Source organism: Rosa rugosa, chromosome 1, assembly GCF_958449725.1.
Source record: "Rosa rugosa chromosome 1, drRosRugo1.1, whole genome shotgun sequence".
NCBI classification, from domain to species: domain Eukaryota; kingdom Viridiplantae; phylum Streptophyta; class Magnoliopsida; order Rosales; family Rosaceae; genus Rosa; species Rosa rugosa.
In genome coordinates, this window is record NC_084820.1 from 9,003,495 (window position 1) to 9,023,475 (window position 19,981).

The following is a 19,981-nucleotide window of genomic DNA, read 5'->3' on the forward strand; positions in this document are numbered from 1 at the left end:
GTAACATGATTAGAAATAGATTTGTTTATTTTTTTTAGAGATAAAATAGAAGAGTAGGAGATATTATCTATTTGTTAAATATTGGGCTAAATACAAATTACTACCCTGTGGTTTAGGTCCAAAATCAATTCAGTCCCTGAACTTCTAATTTCATCAAAAACACCCCTGCACTTTCAATTTTGATCTAATAGGTCCAATTTGTTAGTTTTCGACAATTGAGTTATTTAACTTGTTAATGTGGATCATATATGACCTATGTTTTATGATGTGGTGTCGAGGTGGTCTGCATTGTCAATTTAGGAGTGAGTCCTACTATTAAAAATAAATAGTTTTTCTACAAATAATCCAAATATTTGAAAGAATATTAACGAATTGGACCTATTAGATCAAAATTGAAAGTGCAGGGGTGTTTTTGATGAAATTAGAAGTCCAGTGACTGAATTGATTTTGGACCTAAACCACAGGGTACTAATTAGTATTTAGCCCTTAAATATTTTTGCATGAGGCGTCTATATGCCCTAAAAAGAATAGAATAGAACCACTTGACCCTAACAAAAAAAGAAGAACATAAAACGTGATCAAATGGTTGGGAAATGGGAGGAATATAAGAAATAATGATGGCCCTAGATAATTACATTTAACCAAAATTTACAAATATATATTGTATACATTTCAGGACCAAATCAAGATTCACAAGCGACCTAGACGTGGACTGGTAGTCGCCCCATCCAGATCCAATTCATCAGTCACGTCATGTTAAATTGTTAATCATCTCTCATCATCATCTACAATTCAAGATCTGAGTTTGGAAAATTTCCTTTCTAATTGAAAGGGTCATGCATGAATTGGACTTAGTTGACATGTTAATTATAATTGAAACCGTACGTAAAACATTCAAGAACAAAATGTGGATTGGTCATTTTGGACTTGGTTGACTAATAACACTGCCTCGGTGCCTTCCTCCCTTTTACTGTTGTTTTTTCCAGATCAATACTCCGTCAAAATCTATGGATTAATTCCTCCAATTTGTCCATCTAGGTTCTTATTACTTGGTCGTTTCAACTTTCAACATAACAAAAGAGTTTTGTACTAATTAATAGTTTCAAGAATCTGGCTATAAGTTTTGTTTTACTAGAAAGGTGCTTGATGACATCAAAGACGTGATGAGTGAGATAAATAAATAATTGGTTTTTGAGAAAATTCAAAGTTTTGTAGCCTTTGTCTACCTCTTTTTTTTTTTTTTTTGGTCTGATATCTTTGTCTACCTCAAACAAATTTTTTTTATGACTTTAAAAAAATATTTAAAAACATTTGTATCTTGACTTTTGAGTTTTGTCAATCTGAGAAGTTCTTAGAAATCATTATTTGAGGTGGAAAAATTTTGGTGAGCAAATAAAAATATGCAATTTTGGCCAAAAATCATATGCGTCCACTGTATAAAGTAGAAAATTGGAAATCATGATCTTGGGGACCGTCTTTTTTATTTTATTTTTTATGAGAAAAAAATAATGGTGTCCAGTTTAAAATGTGGCCAATATATATATTTTTGAATTAGAGAAATTGTTTATCCATCACAAGTCCAAATAGACCGTTACATATCCTTCTGCTGTCAGTTAAGGTCATAGACAGACAAGAAGATAGTGGTAGTGCCCACAGGTGGTACGTAAAAATAGTCTTACTCATTATACATTCAAATACGTAGAGGTAGCGGAGACCCTCCATTGGTACTACTCCAGAGGCGCTAGAGATACTTAGAGTGCACATCGGTGCTTAATTTCCTAATACAAGGAATTTATTGTATTTAGACAAAACTAAAAACATAGGGATGGGCCTAGGGCAAACACCCCAGCCCACCTTAGAAGCCCAAAGGCAGCCCAGAGAGGAGTGACCCACAAGGCCCAGCAAGGATGGCTGGACCCAAGCCCAACTTTCATCTCAGCCTCCCTGACTGCACCGCAGTGCTCGAGGCAGGACCAACTTCCCACGATGCCCGATTCGATGCAGATCCACCGTCTAGCCCCTCAATCGTTGATGAAGGGAGACCTACAGTGTACAGACGTCGTCCGGAACTCGCCGTCTAAACCATCATCCAAACCTTGAGCCAACACCCCTCTTGCAGAGCTCCTGAGCAAGTAGCCTTCAAACACCCGTCCGGCAGCGGCTCATCCGCGGCGAGGAGACCCCCCACCGACCTCGAGCCCCGCCAGACAGGCAGAAAAGATGCAAACCCTAGACCCAAGAGCAGTCCGGGTTTTTTTGGAGCAGTTAGAAGTAGTCCAACCCGAACTTTGATTTTTAAAAACATATAGCAGAAATGTGGCCAATAAATGTGCAAGAAAAAATTGAATTTAATCACTTGGGCCGAGTGGATGTGCACGGTAGGGCCAGACTCGTGGGCCGAAATAACTATTCTGAAGTCAGGCCAAGATAAAAGGCGCTAAAAGCCCAAAAGATGAGCCTCCTGCCATTTTATTTCTCTGGATTAACAATGGTTGGTAATTTGTCTGATCTTGATTGAAGCTAAGAACAAGGCCATAGTTAGTTCGACGATACCAAAGTTGGTTTGTTTTCAGTGGGTGGTCGAATACCATTTTCCTCAACACTCTCTCTTTCTCTCTCTCTCTCTCTCTCTCTCTCTCTCTCTGCGTTTCTGTATTCAAGTGTTTGACAAACCATGAGTGCTCTTTCGAGCTCCTTCGTTTCACTTCAGAATCACAAGACCCACTTCTTGACTGGTAATCCATTTCTTCCCCCTCTTACCCCTTTTATTTTTCATGTATGATTTGATTAATTTCAATCAAAGTTTTGTTTTTTGAAGATTGTTATATGCAATAGGATCAATTGTAGATTTGACATCGTTTTTGATCCAGTAAATTAGGCTTCTTTACTGAAAGATCGTAAAACTGAAATGCAAGAATTGCCCATTTCTGTAATACCATAATGTTTGTGACAAGTGTTCTGGGGTTTAGTACCATCTTCAATGCCTATAGATGCTTCTTTACTTCATCTAAGCAGTTGAACATTTTTTTTCTAGGGAAAACCTGAAAGAATCAATAAAGGGTATCATCAGAGTAGATTATTAGTCAAGTAACAGTTGCAAGAAGTAAATTTTTGAGCTATAAGTGCATAGAGTTAATCAGCTGGTATGTTTTAGCTTCTGCATTTATCACTTTCACTAGGCCACTTCAACTTACTTTTCTCAGGATGTTAGTTGGGTTCTCTGAGTTTGATGCTCTTTCAGCTTTGGTTCAGTAATGCATGATTACATGGTAGGCAGAGTCTACGTCTGCCGCTTTTGTGGTCCTGATCAAACATGCAGTTTGCTAAATTACATTGGATTTCAAATATTCCATTTTTTTTTTGTTGATTGTTTGCCGAATGTTTGATGCTAGGTTCTTCTTCGAAGCCAGTGAACCATTGTATTTTAAACGTTACGCCCAGTGAGCTTACATCAAACAAAAGGCCACTTGTTGTGCGAGCAGGGTATGAGTATACATTTCTATCAGTTGCTTAGGAGATGGTATAGCAGTAACTATGTGCACACCGGTTATCAGTGTAACCTTTTATGGTGTGCACATATATCTCATAGGCTATCCTTACTCAGCTATTAGTGTACTTTTGAATGTCTTTCCTGTCAGCTAATTCTTCTGTTTTGAGTATAACTTTTCATGGATGCCAATTTAATCAACTTCAATTACTTCTCCCCGCTTCTTTTTCTTTTTGCATGTACAGTAGTGAAAAAAGTACTGCAGGCATCTTCGTTGGTGGATTTGTGTTGGGGGGCATAATTGTTGGAGCATTAGGCTGCGTGTATGCACCTCAGGTATGATGATTTGTCATTCAGTATCAATGCATCACATATTACTTGATTTTAGCATGTTACTGCAGTCTTGCACTCTGATTCTTGTGCAATGAGGACATAGTTTCTTGCCCCCCTCCCCCTTCCAAAGATTACCTTCTGTAGTTTAGGTAAAGTTATGCAGTTATCTGGTTAACTCACATATGACATTGTAGTTAATTTGAAAAGAGGAGCATTTGATGTGGGCTTATGGACTATAGTGCTACATAGCTCATCAAAAGAGGAGTCAACATGTATAGTGACTCAAAAACATGTACTTGACTGACAAATAATCTCTAATCCAGATAAGCAAGGCACTTGCAGTAGCTGGATCAGATAGAAAAGAGTTGATGAAGAAGCTGCCAAAATTCATATATGATGAAGAAAAAGCTCTTGAGGTGAGAATTTATTTATTCCTGCATTTAGCTTTGGTGATGAGAAAGGTTAGGATTATGCAGTTCTAGATTTATAGGAGGGAGAAAGATTCTTTTTCTCTTTTTTGTGGAATCAGTGTGATTCCAAATGCCAGAAGAACATATTCTTAATTGGTTGAATCCCAAACCCTTTAGGGAGATTAAGTACTACCAGGATACAAAGCCAATGGCGATAAAGAGGAAGTATCTATGTTTTCTTTGGACAGGAAGGGTCCGGCTTGAATTCTATTGCATATATGCGGCTTATTGCTTCTTAGTCTGACTATTTTTCGTTTCTTGTTTTAAGTTTTGAACTTTAAGGTGAAAAATATTGTTGGCCAGCCCACTATAACTTTTTGGATTATGTTGTTTGCTCAGTTAGTTCTTATTTTGGATCTGAACGTATATGTTTTTTGGTTTTGTGTTTTGTGACTGACCACAGAAAACCCGCAAAATACTGGCTGAGAAGATTTCACAGCTAAATTCTGCCATAGATGATGTTTCTGCTCAGCTGCATGCAGATGATGCCCCCCCAAATGGAGTTCCAGTATCTTCAGATGAAATTGAAGCTTCCATATGATATAGTATCTGCATAGTTTTTTGTTGAACTTGTTACATGTGTTTGGCATCGAGAAATAATGTTTAAAATCTTCTTCTCATTTGTTTACCTTGTTTATAGACACGGTTGAATACATAAAAGACAGCAGCTTCTGTAATTTGAAAACCATAACTGTTTCTGGAATACTTATTTGCTTTAACATCAGTACATCATCAACTTGTTTTCCACTTGTTTGTTTCAACAGGAAGCTTCCCATTGTGTTGTAAAAGGAGTCCTTTTGCTTCTATTTAATTGTTGGGTTGGGGTTTAAACCAAATGTGGAGGTATTTGGGTCGTCAATGAACAGCCCAAAAGAACATCAAAAGTCTCCTTTTATTTTTTGGGTCTGAAAGGCTCGAAAGGCCATTCTTTATTTTTCATTTTCACGACCAACTAAATACCGGAAATTCTACCATACGTTCAACTGTTCAAGTACCAGTGTATCTTTTGTTCTGATTGGCTGATTAAGGCGATCTTTCGATACAAAACACGGTAATGTCATACACCGGTGCATCATAGAACGTAGCATGGTCTCATTAGATACATGAATATAAACCCCAAACACGGTAATGTCATATACCCCACCGGTGTATCGTAGATCGTAGCAGAATAGCAGATCGACATATATTAGACTGTAGCATGTATCATTCGATAGTGTCTGCAGAGTTTTAATTGGACTTGTTACACGTGTTTGCCACCGAGAATAATGTTTAAAATCTTCTTCTCGTTTGTTTACCTTGTTTATAAACATGGTTGAATAACCACCACAAATGGTCGAGTTGATAAGAACCTTCAGATATGGAACCCCAACATTAGGGTTCGAATCCCATCGACGTTTATTGGAGTTAAATCTCAATATATTCTTGGTGGCCAGGGGGAATGAAGCATTCTGATATGATCTCCTGACACGGATTAGTCTCTGAGCCTAGGAAGCATTTGAAGAACCTTGTGATTTAGATAAAAAAAAAGGTTGAATATATAAAAGACAGCAGCTTCAGTAACTTGAAAACCATAACATGCAGTTTCTGGAATACTTATTTGCTTCAACATCAATTATCTTTACATCATCGACTTGTTACTTGTTTGTATCAACACGAAGCTTCCCATTGTTGTAAAAGACTGAAAGGAGCCCTTTTGGCTTTTGCGTCTATTTAATAGTTGGTTTGAGATTTAAATCAGATGTGGAGGTATTTGGGTCGTCGATGAACACCCGTAGAGAACATCAAAAGTCTCATTTTCTTTTCTTTTTTGGGTCTGAAAGGCTCCAACTAACTAAATACCCGAAATTCTACTATACCCTTTAAATATGGTGCATCTTAGGTTTTTCAAATATTAGATGCTGATTGGCTGATTAAGCCGAACTTCCAATACAAAACACTGTTGGCGTGAGTCATACTTACCTTATTTATGTAGATATTCTGTAATATTCCATGATCTGTAATATTCTGTAATATCTGTAGTATTATTAGGTTTACTATTTTCTTTAGGAGTAGTACTTGTCTTATTAGGCGCAATTGTAATTTGTATATAATTCTTTCTTGTAAGGTGAATGAAATATCTGAGTTATTCAGTCAAAATTATCTCTTGTTTTTCGTTATATTTGACTTGGTATCAGAGCAGAGATCCGATCCTGGACTCTAACTCATTGTTCTTTGATCCTTGACCCTTGTTCTTTGTGCTTGGATTTGTTCCTTATCCTTTGATCCTTTCATCACCGTTGCCTTCTTATATTTCCAAGTACTTTGTTGTTTTTTCCTTCCGCTACGTATTCACCATGGTGAAAGATCAAGACGTTTCTCCCAGGTTCTCCTCAAATCTGACTTGTAACTACTGCAAGAATCCAGGCCACATCAAAGCAAATTGTTACAGGTTGGTTGGTTTTCCAGCAGGCTACTTTGATAGGCCCCGACCTCAGGACAACAAACCCAAGGGAAAGGCTGCTGTTCATCTTGTTCAAGACCAAGATTACTATGCGGTGACAAAACCATATCACACCAACTTTGCTGGTAAGGATACCGCATCCGTAAGTCGCGGTGGTAATGGTAAGGTTGGAGTTGCTTTAAAAATTTCTAGCTTTACTGGTGGCAATACTTGGATAATTGATTCTGGAGCATCTGACCATATGACCTATGATCGTAGTTTCTTTCTTTTTCTCAATCCACCCTCTATTTCCTCTGTTGTCAATGCTAATGGTGATTCTTTTCCTGTTTTAGGAATAGGGTCTGTTCGTCTCACCCCTTCTTTGACACTACATGATGTTCTTTATGTCCCTGATCTCTCTCATCATCTTATATCTGTGCCTCAGCTTAATACTCAATCTCGGTGTTTTGTAACATTTTTTCCGTTGTATGTGATTTTTCAGGACCTTCTCACCAGGGAAATAATTGGCAGGGGTTATCTGAGGGGTCAACTATTTCATCTGGATTGCATGTTCGCCGGAATGAAGCCGGAGAAGGCAGTCCAAGCAGCTTTGATTTCGACTGGGGTTACTAATCAAGTTGAAGAATTATGGCTATGGCATCGGAGATTGGGGTATCCTTCCTTTAGTGTCATGAAGAAATCTATGCCATCCTTGTTTCTGGGCATTGATGAGTCTAAGTTGTATTGTAAGTCATGTGTCTTAGCTAAAAGTCATCGTACTAGTTATCCTTTGAGTACTACTAGGAGTTCTTTTCCTTTTGAGCTTATTCGTTTTGATGTCTGGGGACCTTCCCGTGAGTCAACCTTGTCTGGCAAACATTGGTTTGTTTTGTTTATTGATGATTATACCCGTCTTACTTGGGTCGATTTATTGAAACACAAATATGAAGTCTTCTCTGCTTTCCAAGAATTTTTTGCTCTTGTTCAAAATCAATTTGGAGCCAATATTAAAGTCTTTCGTTCTGATAATTGGGGGGGGGGGGGGGGGGGGAGTTTGTCAATTCTCAGTTTCACCAATTCTTTCATTCTCATGGGATAATTCATCAAACTACTTGCCCTCAAACCCCTGAACAAAATGGGGTGTCAGAAAGAAAGAATCGTCATGTTCTTGACATAGCCTGGTCTCTTCTATTTAGTGCTCATATGCCTAAGTATCTTTGGGGAGATGCAATTCTCACTGCTTGTCATCTCATCAATAGGCTACCTTCCTCTGTTCTCAATGGTCAAACCCCCTATGCTGCCCTTTCAAATCATGTGTCTGTCCCTTCGTTTTCTAACCTCCCTGCTCGTGTCTTTGGGTGTGTTGTGTTTGTCCATGTTCCTAAGAATCAAAGGTCCAAACTCGATGCCAGGGCATTAAAGTGTGTTTTTGTGGGCTATGGTGTTAATCAGAAGGGTTACAAGTGTTTTCATCCTCCTATACAGAAAGTTTTTGTTACCATGGACGTCACATTTTATGAGGATGCATGTTATTTTTCTCCCATCAATCCTTCACTTCAGGGGGAGAAACACACTTTTTTGGAAGAGAAGTCTTGTGGGATTAAAATTCAGCCCATTGAAGCCAATGACACTCCTGCATAAACAGAAAAGGCAATTGCCGAACAGAGCATTGTGAGTTCCGAAACAGAAAAGGCAATTGCTGAATCGTTTACCCTTCACCATGCAACTGCCGAACAGAGCATTGCGAGTTCCGAAACAGAAAAGGAAATTGCTGAATCGTCTACCCTTCGCCATGCAACTGCCGAACAGAGCATTGCGAGTTCCGAAACAGAAGAGACAATTGCCGAATCGTCTACCCTCCAAGAAGGCCAAGCTCCTCCACCCCTCTTAGATACAGATAACCCTTGTCAACCAATCCCTGAGGAGCGTCCCAATCTTGAGGTTAGTGGTGTTTCTTCTAACTCTGATATTGGTGATAGTGTGTATGTTTTGCCTCCTAGGTCCACCCGTGGTAAACCACCTCGTCAATATGAACCAAGTTTAGATGTTAAGTCTAAGTATGCCATAGCTAACTTTGTATCCACCCACCGATTATCCAAATCCCATGCTTCTTTTGTGAATCAAATATCCTCTGTATGTGTTCCCAGTAAAGTGCAGGATGCTCTCAAGGATCCCAAATGGTCTCAAGCGATGAATGAAGAGATGGAGGCATTGGAGAAAAATAATACTTGGGAGTTGGTGCCGCCTCCACAAGGAAAGAGAGTTGTTGGATGTAGATGGGTGTACACTATCAAACACAATGCATATGGTTCAGTGAACAGGTATAAAACAAGACTTGTTGCAAAGGGATATACTCAAACATATGGCGTGGATTATGAGGAGACCTTGCTCCAGTAGCAAAGATTAATAGTGTTCGAGTGTTGATGTCTCTAGCAGCTAATCTAGATTGGCCTTTGCAACAGTTTGATGTGAAGAATGCCTTTTTACATGGAGAGCTATCTGAAGAAGTCTATATGGATCTACCACCAGGATATGAGGCAAGCACAGGAGGTAGATTTGTGTGTAAGTTAAATAAGTCCTTGTATGGACTCAAACAATCACCACGAGCTTGGTTTGGAAGATTCTCTCAAGCAATGCGTCGTTTTGGGTACAAGCAGAGCAACTCTGACCATACATTGTTTCTGAAACGCTGTGAAGGTAAATTAACTGCCTTGATTATTTATGTTGATGATATGATAATTACTGGTGATAATTTAGAGGGAGGTTGAAAGATTAAAAGATCTGCTTGCATCAGAGTTTGAGATGAAAGATCTTGGTTCTCTTAAATATTTTTTGGGGATTGAGGTCGCCAGGGGGAGTTCAGGAATTTTCTTGTGCCAAAGAAAATATGTGCTTGATTTGTTGACAGAGACAGGAATGCTAGGATGTAGACCTGCTGATACTCCTATTGAGCAGAATCATAAACTGGCTGAGTACCCTAATCAAACTCCTACAGAGAAGGCTCACTATCAGAGGTTAGTTGGCAGATTGATCTATCTCTCACATACTCGGCCAGACATTGCATATGCAGTTAGTGTTGTGAGTCAATTCATGCATAATCCAAGTGAAACTCATATGGAAGCTGTGATCCGTATTCTGAGGTATTTAAAGTCTGCACCTGGAAAAGGCTTGATGTTTTCAAAGCATAATCATCTTGATATTAGTGGTTATACAGATGCAGACTAGGCAGGTTGTGTTACGGATAGAAAATCTACTTCTAGTTACTTCACGTTTGTAGGTGGTAATCTTGTTACTTGGAGAAGTAAAAAACAAAAGGTTGTGGCTAGGTCAAGTGCTGAAGCAGAGTATAGAGGTATGGCTCATGGAGTTTGTGAATTACTTTGGTTGAGAAATTTACTTCGTGATTTGGGATTTAAACCCAAACGAGCCATGGATTTGTATTGTGATAATAAGGCAGCGGTGGATATTGCTCACAACCCAGTTCAACATGACAGAACTAAGCATGTTGAGGTTGACAAACATTTCATTAAAGAGAAGCTCGATGCTAAGCTTATCTCTTTTCCTTTTGTCCACTCAGAAGAATAGTTAGCTGATGTTCTCACGAAGGCAGTATCGAGTAAAGCATTTCATGACTCACTTGACAAGTTGGGCATTCGTGATCTGTATGCGCCAACTTGAGGGGGAGTGTTGGCGTGAGTCATACTTACCTTATTTATGTAGATATTCTGTAATATTCCATGATCTGTAATATTCTGTAATATCTGTAGTATTATTAGGTTTACTACTTGCCTTAGGAGTAGTACTTATCTTATTAGGCGCAATTGTAATTTGTATATAATTCTTTCTTGTAAGGTGAATGAAATATCTGAGTTATTCAGTCAAAATTATCTCTTGTTTTTCGTTATATTTGACTAACACGATAATGTCATACACCGGTGTATCATAGTAAAATGGTCTCAATAGATACATGAATATAAAATCTTATTTTCATCCCCAAACACAAAATAAAATTGATGAAGAGGGAATTACATTTTCACAAGCAAACTGAAGAAATGGCGGCTGGAGTGGTTTCCAGATCGATCTTTATCGTTTAACCTAAGAGAAATTCGTCCTCGTCATTCTTTAGTAATTAACATTCTGGGATCAAAACAGCAAGGAAATAAAGAATAAATATGCATAATGAGACAAATCAAAGTCTGCAACGCATCGTCAATTCGTCATACTCCAAAACCCGAATCTGCACGGTAATGAAGGATGAGGAAACCAGAATGATCACAACTCTAATATGTCGATCCGCTCAATTAAATCAAACAAAATGAACTATCTTGACAATGAAAGCAGCATAATATGAAGTTTAAGCACGTAAGTAAGAGCTGGCTATAAGTAGTTAACCACATTATTCAGATTATCTAATTCCGCCAAATTAAGACGTTGTTTTTCTCTTCAACTTGAATACAAAATGATTGATGCAACACTTGAACTGAGTTTGACAAAAGAGGGAAAGTCAAATAATGTTGCCAACTAGTCACAAAGAGGTGCATTGTATAAAGTATATACTACAATCATGACTAGACAAACTTTAAAAATACATGAAACACATGCGCAGAGTAAATTTTTATTTCGAACTAAAATTGATGTTATTGGTTCCGAACAAAAATCTAATCTAAAAGTGCAAAACTCTTGTTTTTTTTTTTTAAATGTAACTGGATTTCGTGCACAAACTACAATTTCCTGCATCGACCGTGATTTCTTACATGGAAAGATTCCAGCTTGTTGGTCAGTTTAAAATTATAGCATCAAGAGAAAAACCATCCTGAAAATATAGAGTACGTATATCAATTCTTGGAGGAGATTATTAGGGTGGAGTCCATTCAACTTCAACTTGGACGACATATCATTGATCTATTCATCTAATAATGTATAGGTCGGTCCAAGCTCAGCTAACTCTGAATCCCCACGAGATTTGAAACACATGGAACTATGGAAATAATGTGTTTGTCCTTTTATTTATCATTATTGTTTTTTTTCCCGCATAAGATTAGTAGACGAACTCGATCATGACCTCTTTTATATATTTATGAATGAAAGACTTATGTCACTAGACCAATTAATCGTGTGAGCAATGTGCTTGTCAATAACTCATGCGGAATATTAAGAAAGAACTCGATACTTAATGATGGTGTGTTGATAAAGAAATCCAAATCTGCAAAAAATATCTAAGTCATCCAGTTAATTCTTCGAGGAATAACATATAAATAATGCATAATGTATATATAAATAATGTACATACATATTTAAATCATATACATATACATATCAATGTACATGCAATATTAATGTACACAAGCATTGTTTTCTCGTATATATAACGCCATTAAATGTTCTTCTACAGTAATCAAAACCAAGGCTCAAACTCTTGTATGATAGTTGATTATGTAAAAAGAGGTTATTTATTTATCTATATCTATACTATTATTAAGAGAAGAGGCTTTGTTAGCCAAAATCTAAAATTTTGACAGAATTGACCCTAGAAGATTAATAAACTTTGAGAATTAATTAAATCACAAGGATAATTAAGACATTTACAAAATGTATGTTTATTAAAAAAAAATTACTCACAACCCACTTTTCTCTCTCCCATTTTCTTTTCTCTGCAATAACCAACTTTTTTTTTTTTTTTCTGAAAGAAAAAAAATAATAACTTGCACATGCAGAGCATGTGTGGAGAAATGCTAGTTATTATTCACAACAGAGGTTTTGTTAAATTTTGACAGGTTTAACCCTGAAAAATTAAAAAACTTTGAGAATAAATTAAATCACAAGGGTAAATATGACAATTACAAAATAAATTTTTAGATTAAAAAATGATCCCACAACCCCCACTTTTCTCTCATACTATTTTATCTATGCAATAACTGTTTTATTTCATTTTTTTTTTTTCTTAAAAAAAAAAACTATTACACATGTATGAAAAACTGAAAAAGGCTAGTATTTTATTATTACAAAGCTAGAGTAATGAAAATTTATGGTGTTACATTGGTCAAAGTTGAACGCGGATATATATCAAGCCAATTCCGTTTACAAACTTGGTGGAGGCATGTACATGAGTTGTTAATGTTATAGCCTTTGTCACTTTGCCAAATGCATGCCAACCAGCTCATATATTTGATAGGATGTCAATTAAATCAATGGTGGTCCGCCAAATATTATTGTGTTGTAGGTTAAAGAATAAAGAACCATGCAACTCATATTGATCATGAATTCATGAAGTAATATCAAGCAAACGTACATTTCATTGGCGTGCAAATAATTCAGTGGTCACCAACACCCACCGACAACAAACCTTAATGATGCACTTTATTTTTTGTCATAGCAAAGGATGTAAAAGTTGATAAAACACTACTCAAGCCTTGAGAATTAGAACTAAAATAAAGAATTTTTTTCTTTAAAAATTCAAACAATCTCCTAATTGCTTTAAGTTAGAAGATGTTCATTCATTTTCCTTTATCCGACGTATTTTGGGTCAAATGTGTATGTATTATTGGTGACTTTTTATTTTTTCCGACTTATATTTGGTCATATTATAGTTATTTATAATTTCGTTTTAACTATAAAATATCATTTTTGTTTTAAAAAAATTAAATTTGCCCACCACAAATTCGGGTGGCAATGTGAATCGAATTATAGTGTGTGTGTAATACATATGCATATGTAAGCACGTACGTTCTCAAAGGATCTGGCGCCCACCATACACGTCGTCAGATACCATAAATACTCATTCATGGGGAAGACTCCGAAATCATTTACGCAAGGAAATCAGCTGTCCCCAAAATTCCTGTCCCTCCTATTCTAGATAAACATTATCCACCTGTCTTCTCTACTAACAGAGATTTAACCCTGTTAAATAGAGACTTAACTCTGTTAAACTTATATTATTTTAGTTAAAGATAAATAAAATAAAAAAAACAACCAAATAATCGTACAGACTTGGTGGAGTGTTCCCTGAAGGTTTCAACCTTGGGGTTGACGGTTGACGGTAGCCGGCTTGTCGTCGTCTTTGGAAGACGACGAGCGGTGGTGGGCGTAGATGACGACGACTCTGGCTGGTATCACTTCTGGCACCGGGCGTTTATCTTCAAGATCAAGAAGCGGTGTGGAGTTTAATTTTTGTTATTTCTCCTCTAAGATAGTTTAACGGAGTTAGGAAACTGTTAAGCTATGGACAGCTGTCAGAATATTAAGCAAGTGACAGGTTTGGTATAAGCCTATGCCTATACCGGGACAGGTGATTTCACATAAAGCCTTCACCAAATCATTCTATACCAAGAGTGCATTATTAGTTTATGAGATTTGATTGAAAACACGTGTGTAAATCAAGATCTACATATCTAGAAGGATCGATCTCTCTGAATAGGTATACCATACACGTATGACAAACTCTTTAATCTGATTTACCACCAAGACATTTCGAGTATATATGATATAAGTGAACCGTTAAAAAATTTATCACTAATATGTTCGTCCGACCTAAATTTTCCTCCTGATATATATACAGGTGATAACTGTGATTCGGGTTGATGTCTACACTTTATTCATTTTATGTTATTTCTCTACAGTACGGTGTTGTGATATAAATATTGATCATGATCACGTACTCTACTTGTTATATTTTGGTCCAGCCAAACTTTTAGTTGCACTGACAAATTTGAAGTTGTCTATTTAGATTCAGTCATTCAGATCGAGCCTGCCTAAATATTATTCTCATACGTACACACATCATGTGGTCTGTTCACTGTCGTGTACGTTTTTTTGTGTATTATATCAAGGAAAATCAAAGCTAGCTATAGCGAATTTCTAAGTGGTTGGACTCTTCTAAAATATATATGCAGGCTCAGAAAAGTTTTTGGTATTTTGCAAATAAACACTATATATATTTTGTATATATAGTAATAATCAAGCTAGCTAGATAGCTGCAGCTACAACAAAATTTCGGCATTACCCTAATCATAATGTCTTGAAGTGGCCTGTATACTTTATAAATGATTAACTTCTAGTGCATCCATCTTCGATCAGCTTTCGTTTTTGTTTGATTGAACTGGTTTAGAATTAATCTGATTTTACCACGTACAATCTTCAGTAATATCCATACTAATATTCATACATATTGAAAATTATATAGTTATTTAGGATATATTCATACATATTGAAAATTATATAGTTATTTAGGATATGCAGTTGAAATACGATATGCCGATAAAACAATAGATGATACTTGATGGTAATTAAAAGTTTTAAATGAAATGATTTAATTAAATTATTTTTTGCAAGTATACATCAAATGGAAACCCTAAAAGTATACAGCAATGATCCAAAATATGAACCGTTTCTTTGATCATTGCTGTATACTTTTAGGGTTTCCATTTGCGGTCAACTTTTCTAGCCAGTGAAGTGTGAATTGTAGCATATATGGCTTGAAACAATTTACTTTTAGTTATGTGCAGCTAGCTAGGTCCAGCGGGCTGATTAAGCAAGAAAATGGGGGTTTCCATGACTACAGTTAATTGCAAATGTAAACTTCCAACTAATTAACCCATCAAATAATTGTGGAACCTAATTAACTTATGGAGGTGGAACCATATTGACGTTTATGCATGTGGAGGTTGTCTAGCTAAGCTCTATAAATACTTGGAATCAGTAACATGCATGGCAATGATGGCATACCCTTTCTAGTATATTTGGAAAATAAAAAACCAAACAGAAAAGTAGCTCTTCAATATTAGTACTACCATAGCCAAGAGCTAGCCACCATTGATTGTAGAGATTAACGCGAGAGATCGAGAGTCGATCGAGGAGTCTTGGATGGTCTTCATGCTTTCTAGCTCTTCCTTTTAATCACCTCCCTTCTAAAGCTTTCCCCTCTCTACCTCCCATTTCTTTTTCCGACCAGACGATGATAGCCGGTGTCGGAAACTTTAACTCTTCGGCATTCCACACCCAATTCCAGGTATGCTTCTGTGAATATTTAACTCAGATCTGCATACACTTCATGTTTCTGGTTTTACTTTCTCGTACGTTCATGCGAATTCTGGGTTGTTTATTAATTCTTTAACTTGATTAGTGGTTAATAATGAAGAAGGAATGAAGATATGGTTATCGTCTTTCTCTGTAATTTAACATAATTGCAGACGCCTGACTCTGACATTTTAATGCATACTTATCTTTCTCTCTACCACACTTCAATTTTTGGCGATGTTTTGTCCTTTTTTTCAAAGAAAAAGAAACAAAATGAAAATAATCTTACTCCCATTACCAATCGCCATGGAAGATATGACAGCTAGCTTTGCGTTATAAACAAGTCCACGTCTAATCTGAGTTCGCGTATTGGCCAACCGTTCTTCTTGATTTTCCTTTTTCATTCTTATCTGCAAAAGAAACGATGATGATGACGAAAACTTATTACACGTCTCGGTGATATGGAATTGATGTACGTAACTTCCACGAACGGCGCGTAAATCTTCGAACAAGTGATTTTTCATGTGGAGGCAATATATTAAAGTATCGGTATCATTTAGACCTAAAAATATGCTTAAAATAAATTTCATAACTTAAGGTAGGAATTTTTTTTATACATTAACGTATTGGTACATTCAAAATAGACTAATTCTCTACGACAGTAAACTAGCTACATCTCTTGATCCCTGCGGAAAGGAAGTAGTCTAATTGTTATGTGATTAGGTTTTGTTTTTGTTATTTTGGTATGTGGCCTAGCTCTTTGGCTCTGTCCTTTTAATTTTCCCCTTTCTTAGACCTGTGAGGCTGTGACCAAACATCACCTTTCTTGGCCCCATTTAGGGTCCTGATCTTTAACTCCTTTTTGTATAACTCCTTTTTTTGTTAGCTATCAATTATTAGTCCAGAAATTGAAAGGGAATCAAATTCTAGAGCCTAAACATCATTTGGTTGGGTCCAACTATACTTCATGTTCATTCTAGACCACTGTATTTGCATATTTAGAATATAAAGATATAAAGGGGGAAAGGGTCATTTATGGTATGGCCAACCTAGTTCCACTCCAATTGGGTTTCAAAAACCAATTTGCAATCAAATTCATGAACCCAAGTAAAATATCCAGAAAAGTTTTGAAGCAAAGTCCCAAGAAAAATAAGATTTTTGACACTTCTAACAAATTTGAGATGCGTACGATATTTTGGTGCAATAATAGAGACGAGAGCTCCATGATGGGAGTGTGGTACTGAAGCAAGTCTTGACAAATGTTGAGTATCTTCATGGTTATTTCCTCCCAAAGTTCACATGCAACGGCCTTTTACACTCTGGCCCTTTCCCTGTAAATATTAAAGCTCAATTCTTTGATTTTAACCTGCTTTGGACTTTTCTGATTAAACCCCTTGGTTTTGTTCTGTTCCTCAGGTTTCTGCTTCTCTTCCTTTGGAATTGTTTTAGCAAAGTTACAAAGAGGTTTTGAAGCTTCTCAAGCAGAGATTGAACACTTCCAAAGCTAGCACATTGAAGCAGACTTAACTAAACAGAAGGAAATCGAAAGGTACGAAAAAAGAAAGAAAGATGGGTTTCTGGACTCTGCTTGAGGTGGCATCTATGCCAGTTCTGCAAGTTTTGATAATCAGTCTGTTGGGAGCTTACCTGTCTACTGAGTATTGCAATCTTCTTCCTTCAGGCGCCAGAAGATCCTTGAATAGGGTATGTCATTTCAAATTTAAGCATGATCCTGCTTGTTTTCGCTTGATCTCGAAAGTTGTTGAGGTTTGATTTGCAAATGCAGATAGTGTTTGTGGTGTTTACACCCTCCCTCATGTTTGCAAGTGTTGCCAAAACTGTCACATTTGATGACATCATTTCATGGTAGGCTACATTTGTATGAAATTTCCCATTTTCTTGAACTTTTCGGATTCATGGAGTCCTTGATCATTCATGTTTCAGGTGGTTTATGATTGTCAATGTGGGACTTACATTTTTGTTTGGAACCATTCTTGGATGGTTAGTGGTAAAGATACTGAAACCAAAGCCTTATCAGGAAGGCCTTGTAATTGCTACATGTTCATCAGGTAATTCATGCTCAAATTTTTTTTTCAGAACTCTCACACTGATGTAATTTGCTCATGAACTAAATCACTAATTATGCTCAATCTTGTTGAATATATAGCAAACTTGGGAAACCTTCTACTTATAGTTGTGCCAGCAATTTGTCATGAGGATGGGAACCCTTTCGGCGATCATGAAGTTTGTAGCGCAGTTGGACTCTCCTATGTCTCGTTTTCCATGGCGGTAAGAAATCACTTACACTTCATGATGTAAATCAGTGAATTATGAAGTTGGTGCTAACAATTTTTTCACTTGGTTGGTAATGCAGCTTGGTGGTTTCTTCATTTGGACTTATACTTATCAGCTGATAAAGTCCTCATCTGTGAAATTTATAGCGCTTCAAGAAGCAGAAAATGAGGCCGCGAAGAGGCCAAACAAAGATTTAGATGCTGATGGAGCAACTCACCTTCTCAAAGGAGGAGATGAAGAGCAGGGCTCTATTGTAGTCTCATCTAAATCTGCGGATCACCCCCCTGCTGTAAGTTCCTCCTAATGTCATACTAGGGATTCAGTTTCTGGCTTATGTGCAAATATTAACTCAAATTTTTCTTTGGACTATGTGGATTACTCAAATAGCAGATAGTAGCTCATGAACCAGATGTATCATTCCCCCGAAAAGTATTAGCGTTCTCTAAACAGATTTTACATGAGTTACTGGCACCACCAACTCTAGCTGCAGTGAGTTTTCATAGCATTTTATCTAAATTATATTAGTAAATGCTTCAGAAGGCCTTAAGACTGAAACATAAGTTGCATGTTTGCTTGATTTGATGTCTATGATCAGTTTATTGGATTTGTCTTTGGGGCAATTCCATGGCTTAAACGCTTGATAATTGGTGACTCAGCCCCCCTCCGAGTGATCCAAGACTCAATTGCACAACTTGGGTGAGTAATTGCTAGGTTCAGAGCTTAAGGCATCCCCTATGCTTCTTTAAAACAATTTTTCAAGCTAATTAACAGCTAATGCACTGTGCAGGAATGGAACTATTCCTTGTATCACACTTATTCTTGGAGGCAATCTCATCCAAGGTAATGGAGCAAAATTAGATATTCAAATTTTCCAAGATTAAACTACTTTCTCAAGATCTAACAGAGTTACTACTACTATATGCTTGTGAACAAATAGGCTTACGAGCATCGACAATCAAAATACCTGTCATCCTTGGAATCATCGTTGCTCGATATATTCTACTTCCAGTAATTGGTATTTGGATTGTAAAAGGAGCAGACCAACTAGGGTTTCTCCCACCAGACCCTTTGTTCAAGTTTGTGCTGATGGTTCAATTCACATTGCCACCTGCCATGAACATTGGTAAGCAAGCAATTGCAATATTTTGTTAACACTTTACTGAACTAGACCTAACCAAACAATGTAGTTCAATTCGGTGTACTGAACGCGCTATTGGAGTACTTACATGAATACATGATGCAAATGCAGGTACCATAACCCAGCTGTTTGATGTCGCCGAGGCAGAGTGCTCGGTCATCTTCCTGTGGACATACTTGGTCTGTGCCCTAGCACTTACTGTGTGGTCTACAGTCTACATGTGGATCTTGTCTTGAATTGTTGAGGGTGGCAAAGCATTCCTCAAAAGTAGTATGTAGCATTATTTTTCGTTACAGATTCGCACGCAAGAGCGTAGGATGGATCTGCATTACATCTGGGTTTCTATATCTTCTCCATTTTCTGATTCAATTGGTTTCAAAGTAAAATTTTTGTTTAGTGTGATTTGCGAGAGTCCGTAGGTCACCTGCTTTTATCTACTTGATGTGTAGTAGGAGTAAAGTATGAAGAGAAACAGGGTTCAGTTTGATTTTCACAGGTCAATGATTCTCAAGTGTCATTGACAACCCTGTCATGTATGTAGCTTTGTGAAATATTTGTTCTAGTGATTGTTCTCCTGGAATTGAAATCAGTAGGGTACAACCAACTGAACTGCACAGATCCTGCAACTGTCCAAACCTACTTTCACTTGATTCCTAAATGAAAACAACGTCCATGATATGGCATAGACCGACGAACAATCATTCCCCGACGACCAGTTTTAACAGTTGAAGACTATGGACAACCTTTACCGACGATTATTTTGGTCGGTCAAAATGGGTCTTCAATGTTTTCAATTACAAGTTAACCATCAAAACCAAAGTTTAACT

General features: G+C 37.0%; 2 protein-coding genes across 3 annotated transcripts; both read left to right on the plus strand.

Moving 5' to 3' along the window:
* The first annotated feature begins 2,475 nt into the window (after positions 1-2,475).
* Positions 2,476-5,037, plus strand: LOC133715148 (uncharacterized). The gene is made up of 5 exons (XM_062141532.1): positions 2,476-2,735; positions 3,393-3,483; positions 3,733-3,823; positions 4,144-4,236; positions 4,694-5,037. The coding sequence occupies exons 1-5, from the start codon at positions 2,675-2,677 to the stop codon at positions 4,829-4,831; spliced, it is 474 nt and encodes a 157-aa protein (XP_061997516.1). The 5' UTR covers positions 2,476-2,674; the 3' UTR covers positions 4,832-5,037.
* Positions 5,038-15,406: 10,369 nt separating this feature from the next.
* On the plus strand, positions 15,407-19,743 carry LOC133715163 (protein PIN-LIKES 7). 2 transcript variants are annotated; one of them, XM_062141553.1, is made up of 11 exons: positions 15,407-15,713; positions 17,138-17,425; positions 17,508-17,587; positions 17,666-17,790; positions 17,889-18,010; positions 18,096-18,305; positions 18,404-18,505; positions 18,612-18,712; positions 18,804-18,856; positions 18,954-19,139; positions 19,266-19,743. In XM_062141553.1, exons 2-11 carry the CDS (start codon positions 17,291-17,293, stop codon positions 19,388-19,390), a joined length of 1,239 nt encoding a protein of 412 aa, XP_061997537.1. In that variant the 5' UTR covers positions 15,407-15,713; positions 17,138-17,290; the 3' UTR covers positions 19,391-19,743. The 2 variants fall into 2 exon arrangements, with proteins under 2 accessions (XP_061997537.1, XP_061997546.1); XM_062141562.1 differs by having other exon boundaries at positions 18,407-18,505.
* The last annotated feature ends 238 nt before the right edge of the window (positions 19,744-19,981 follow it).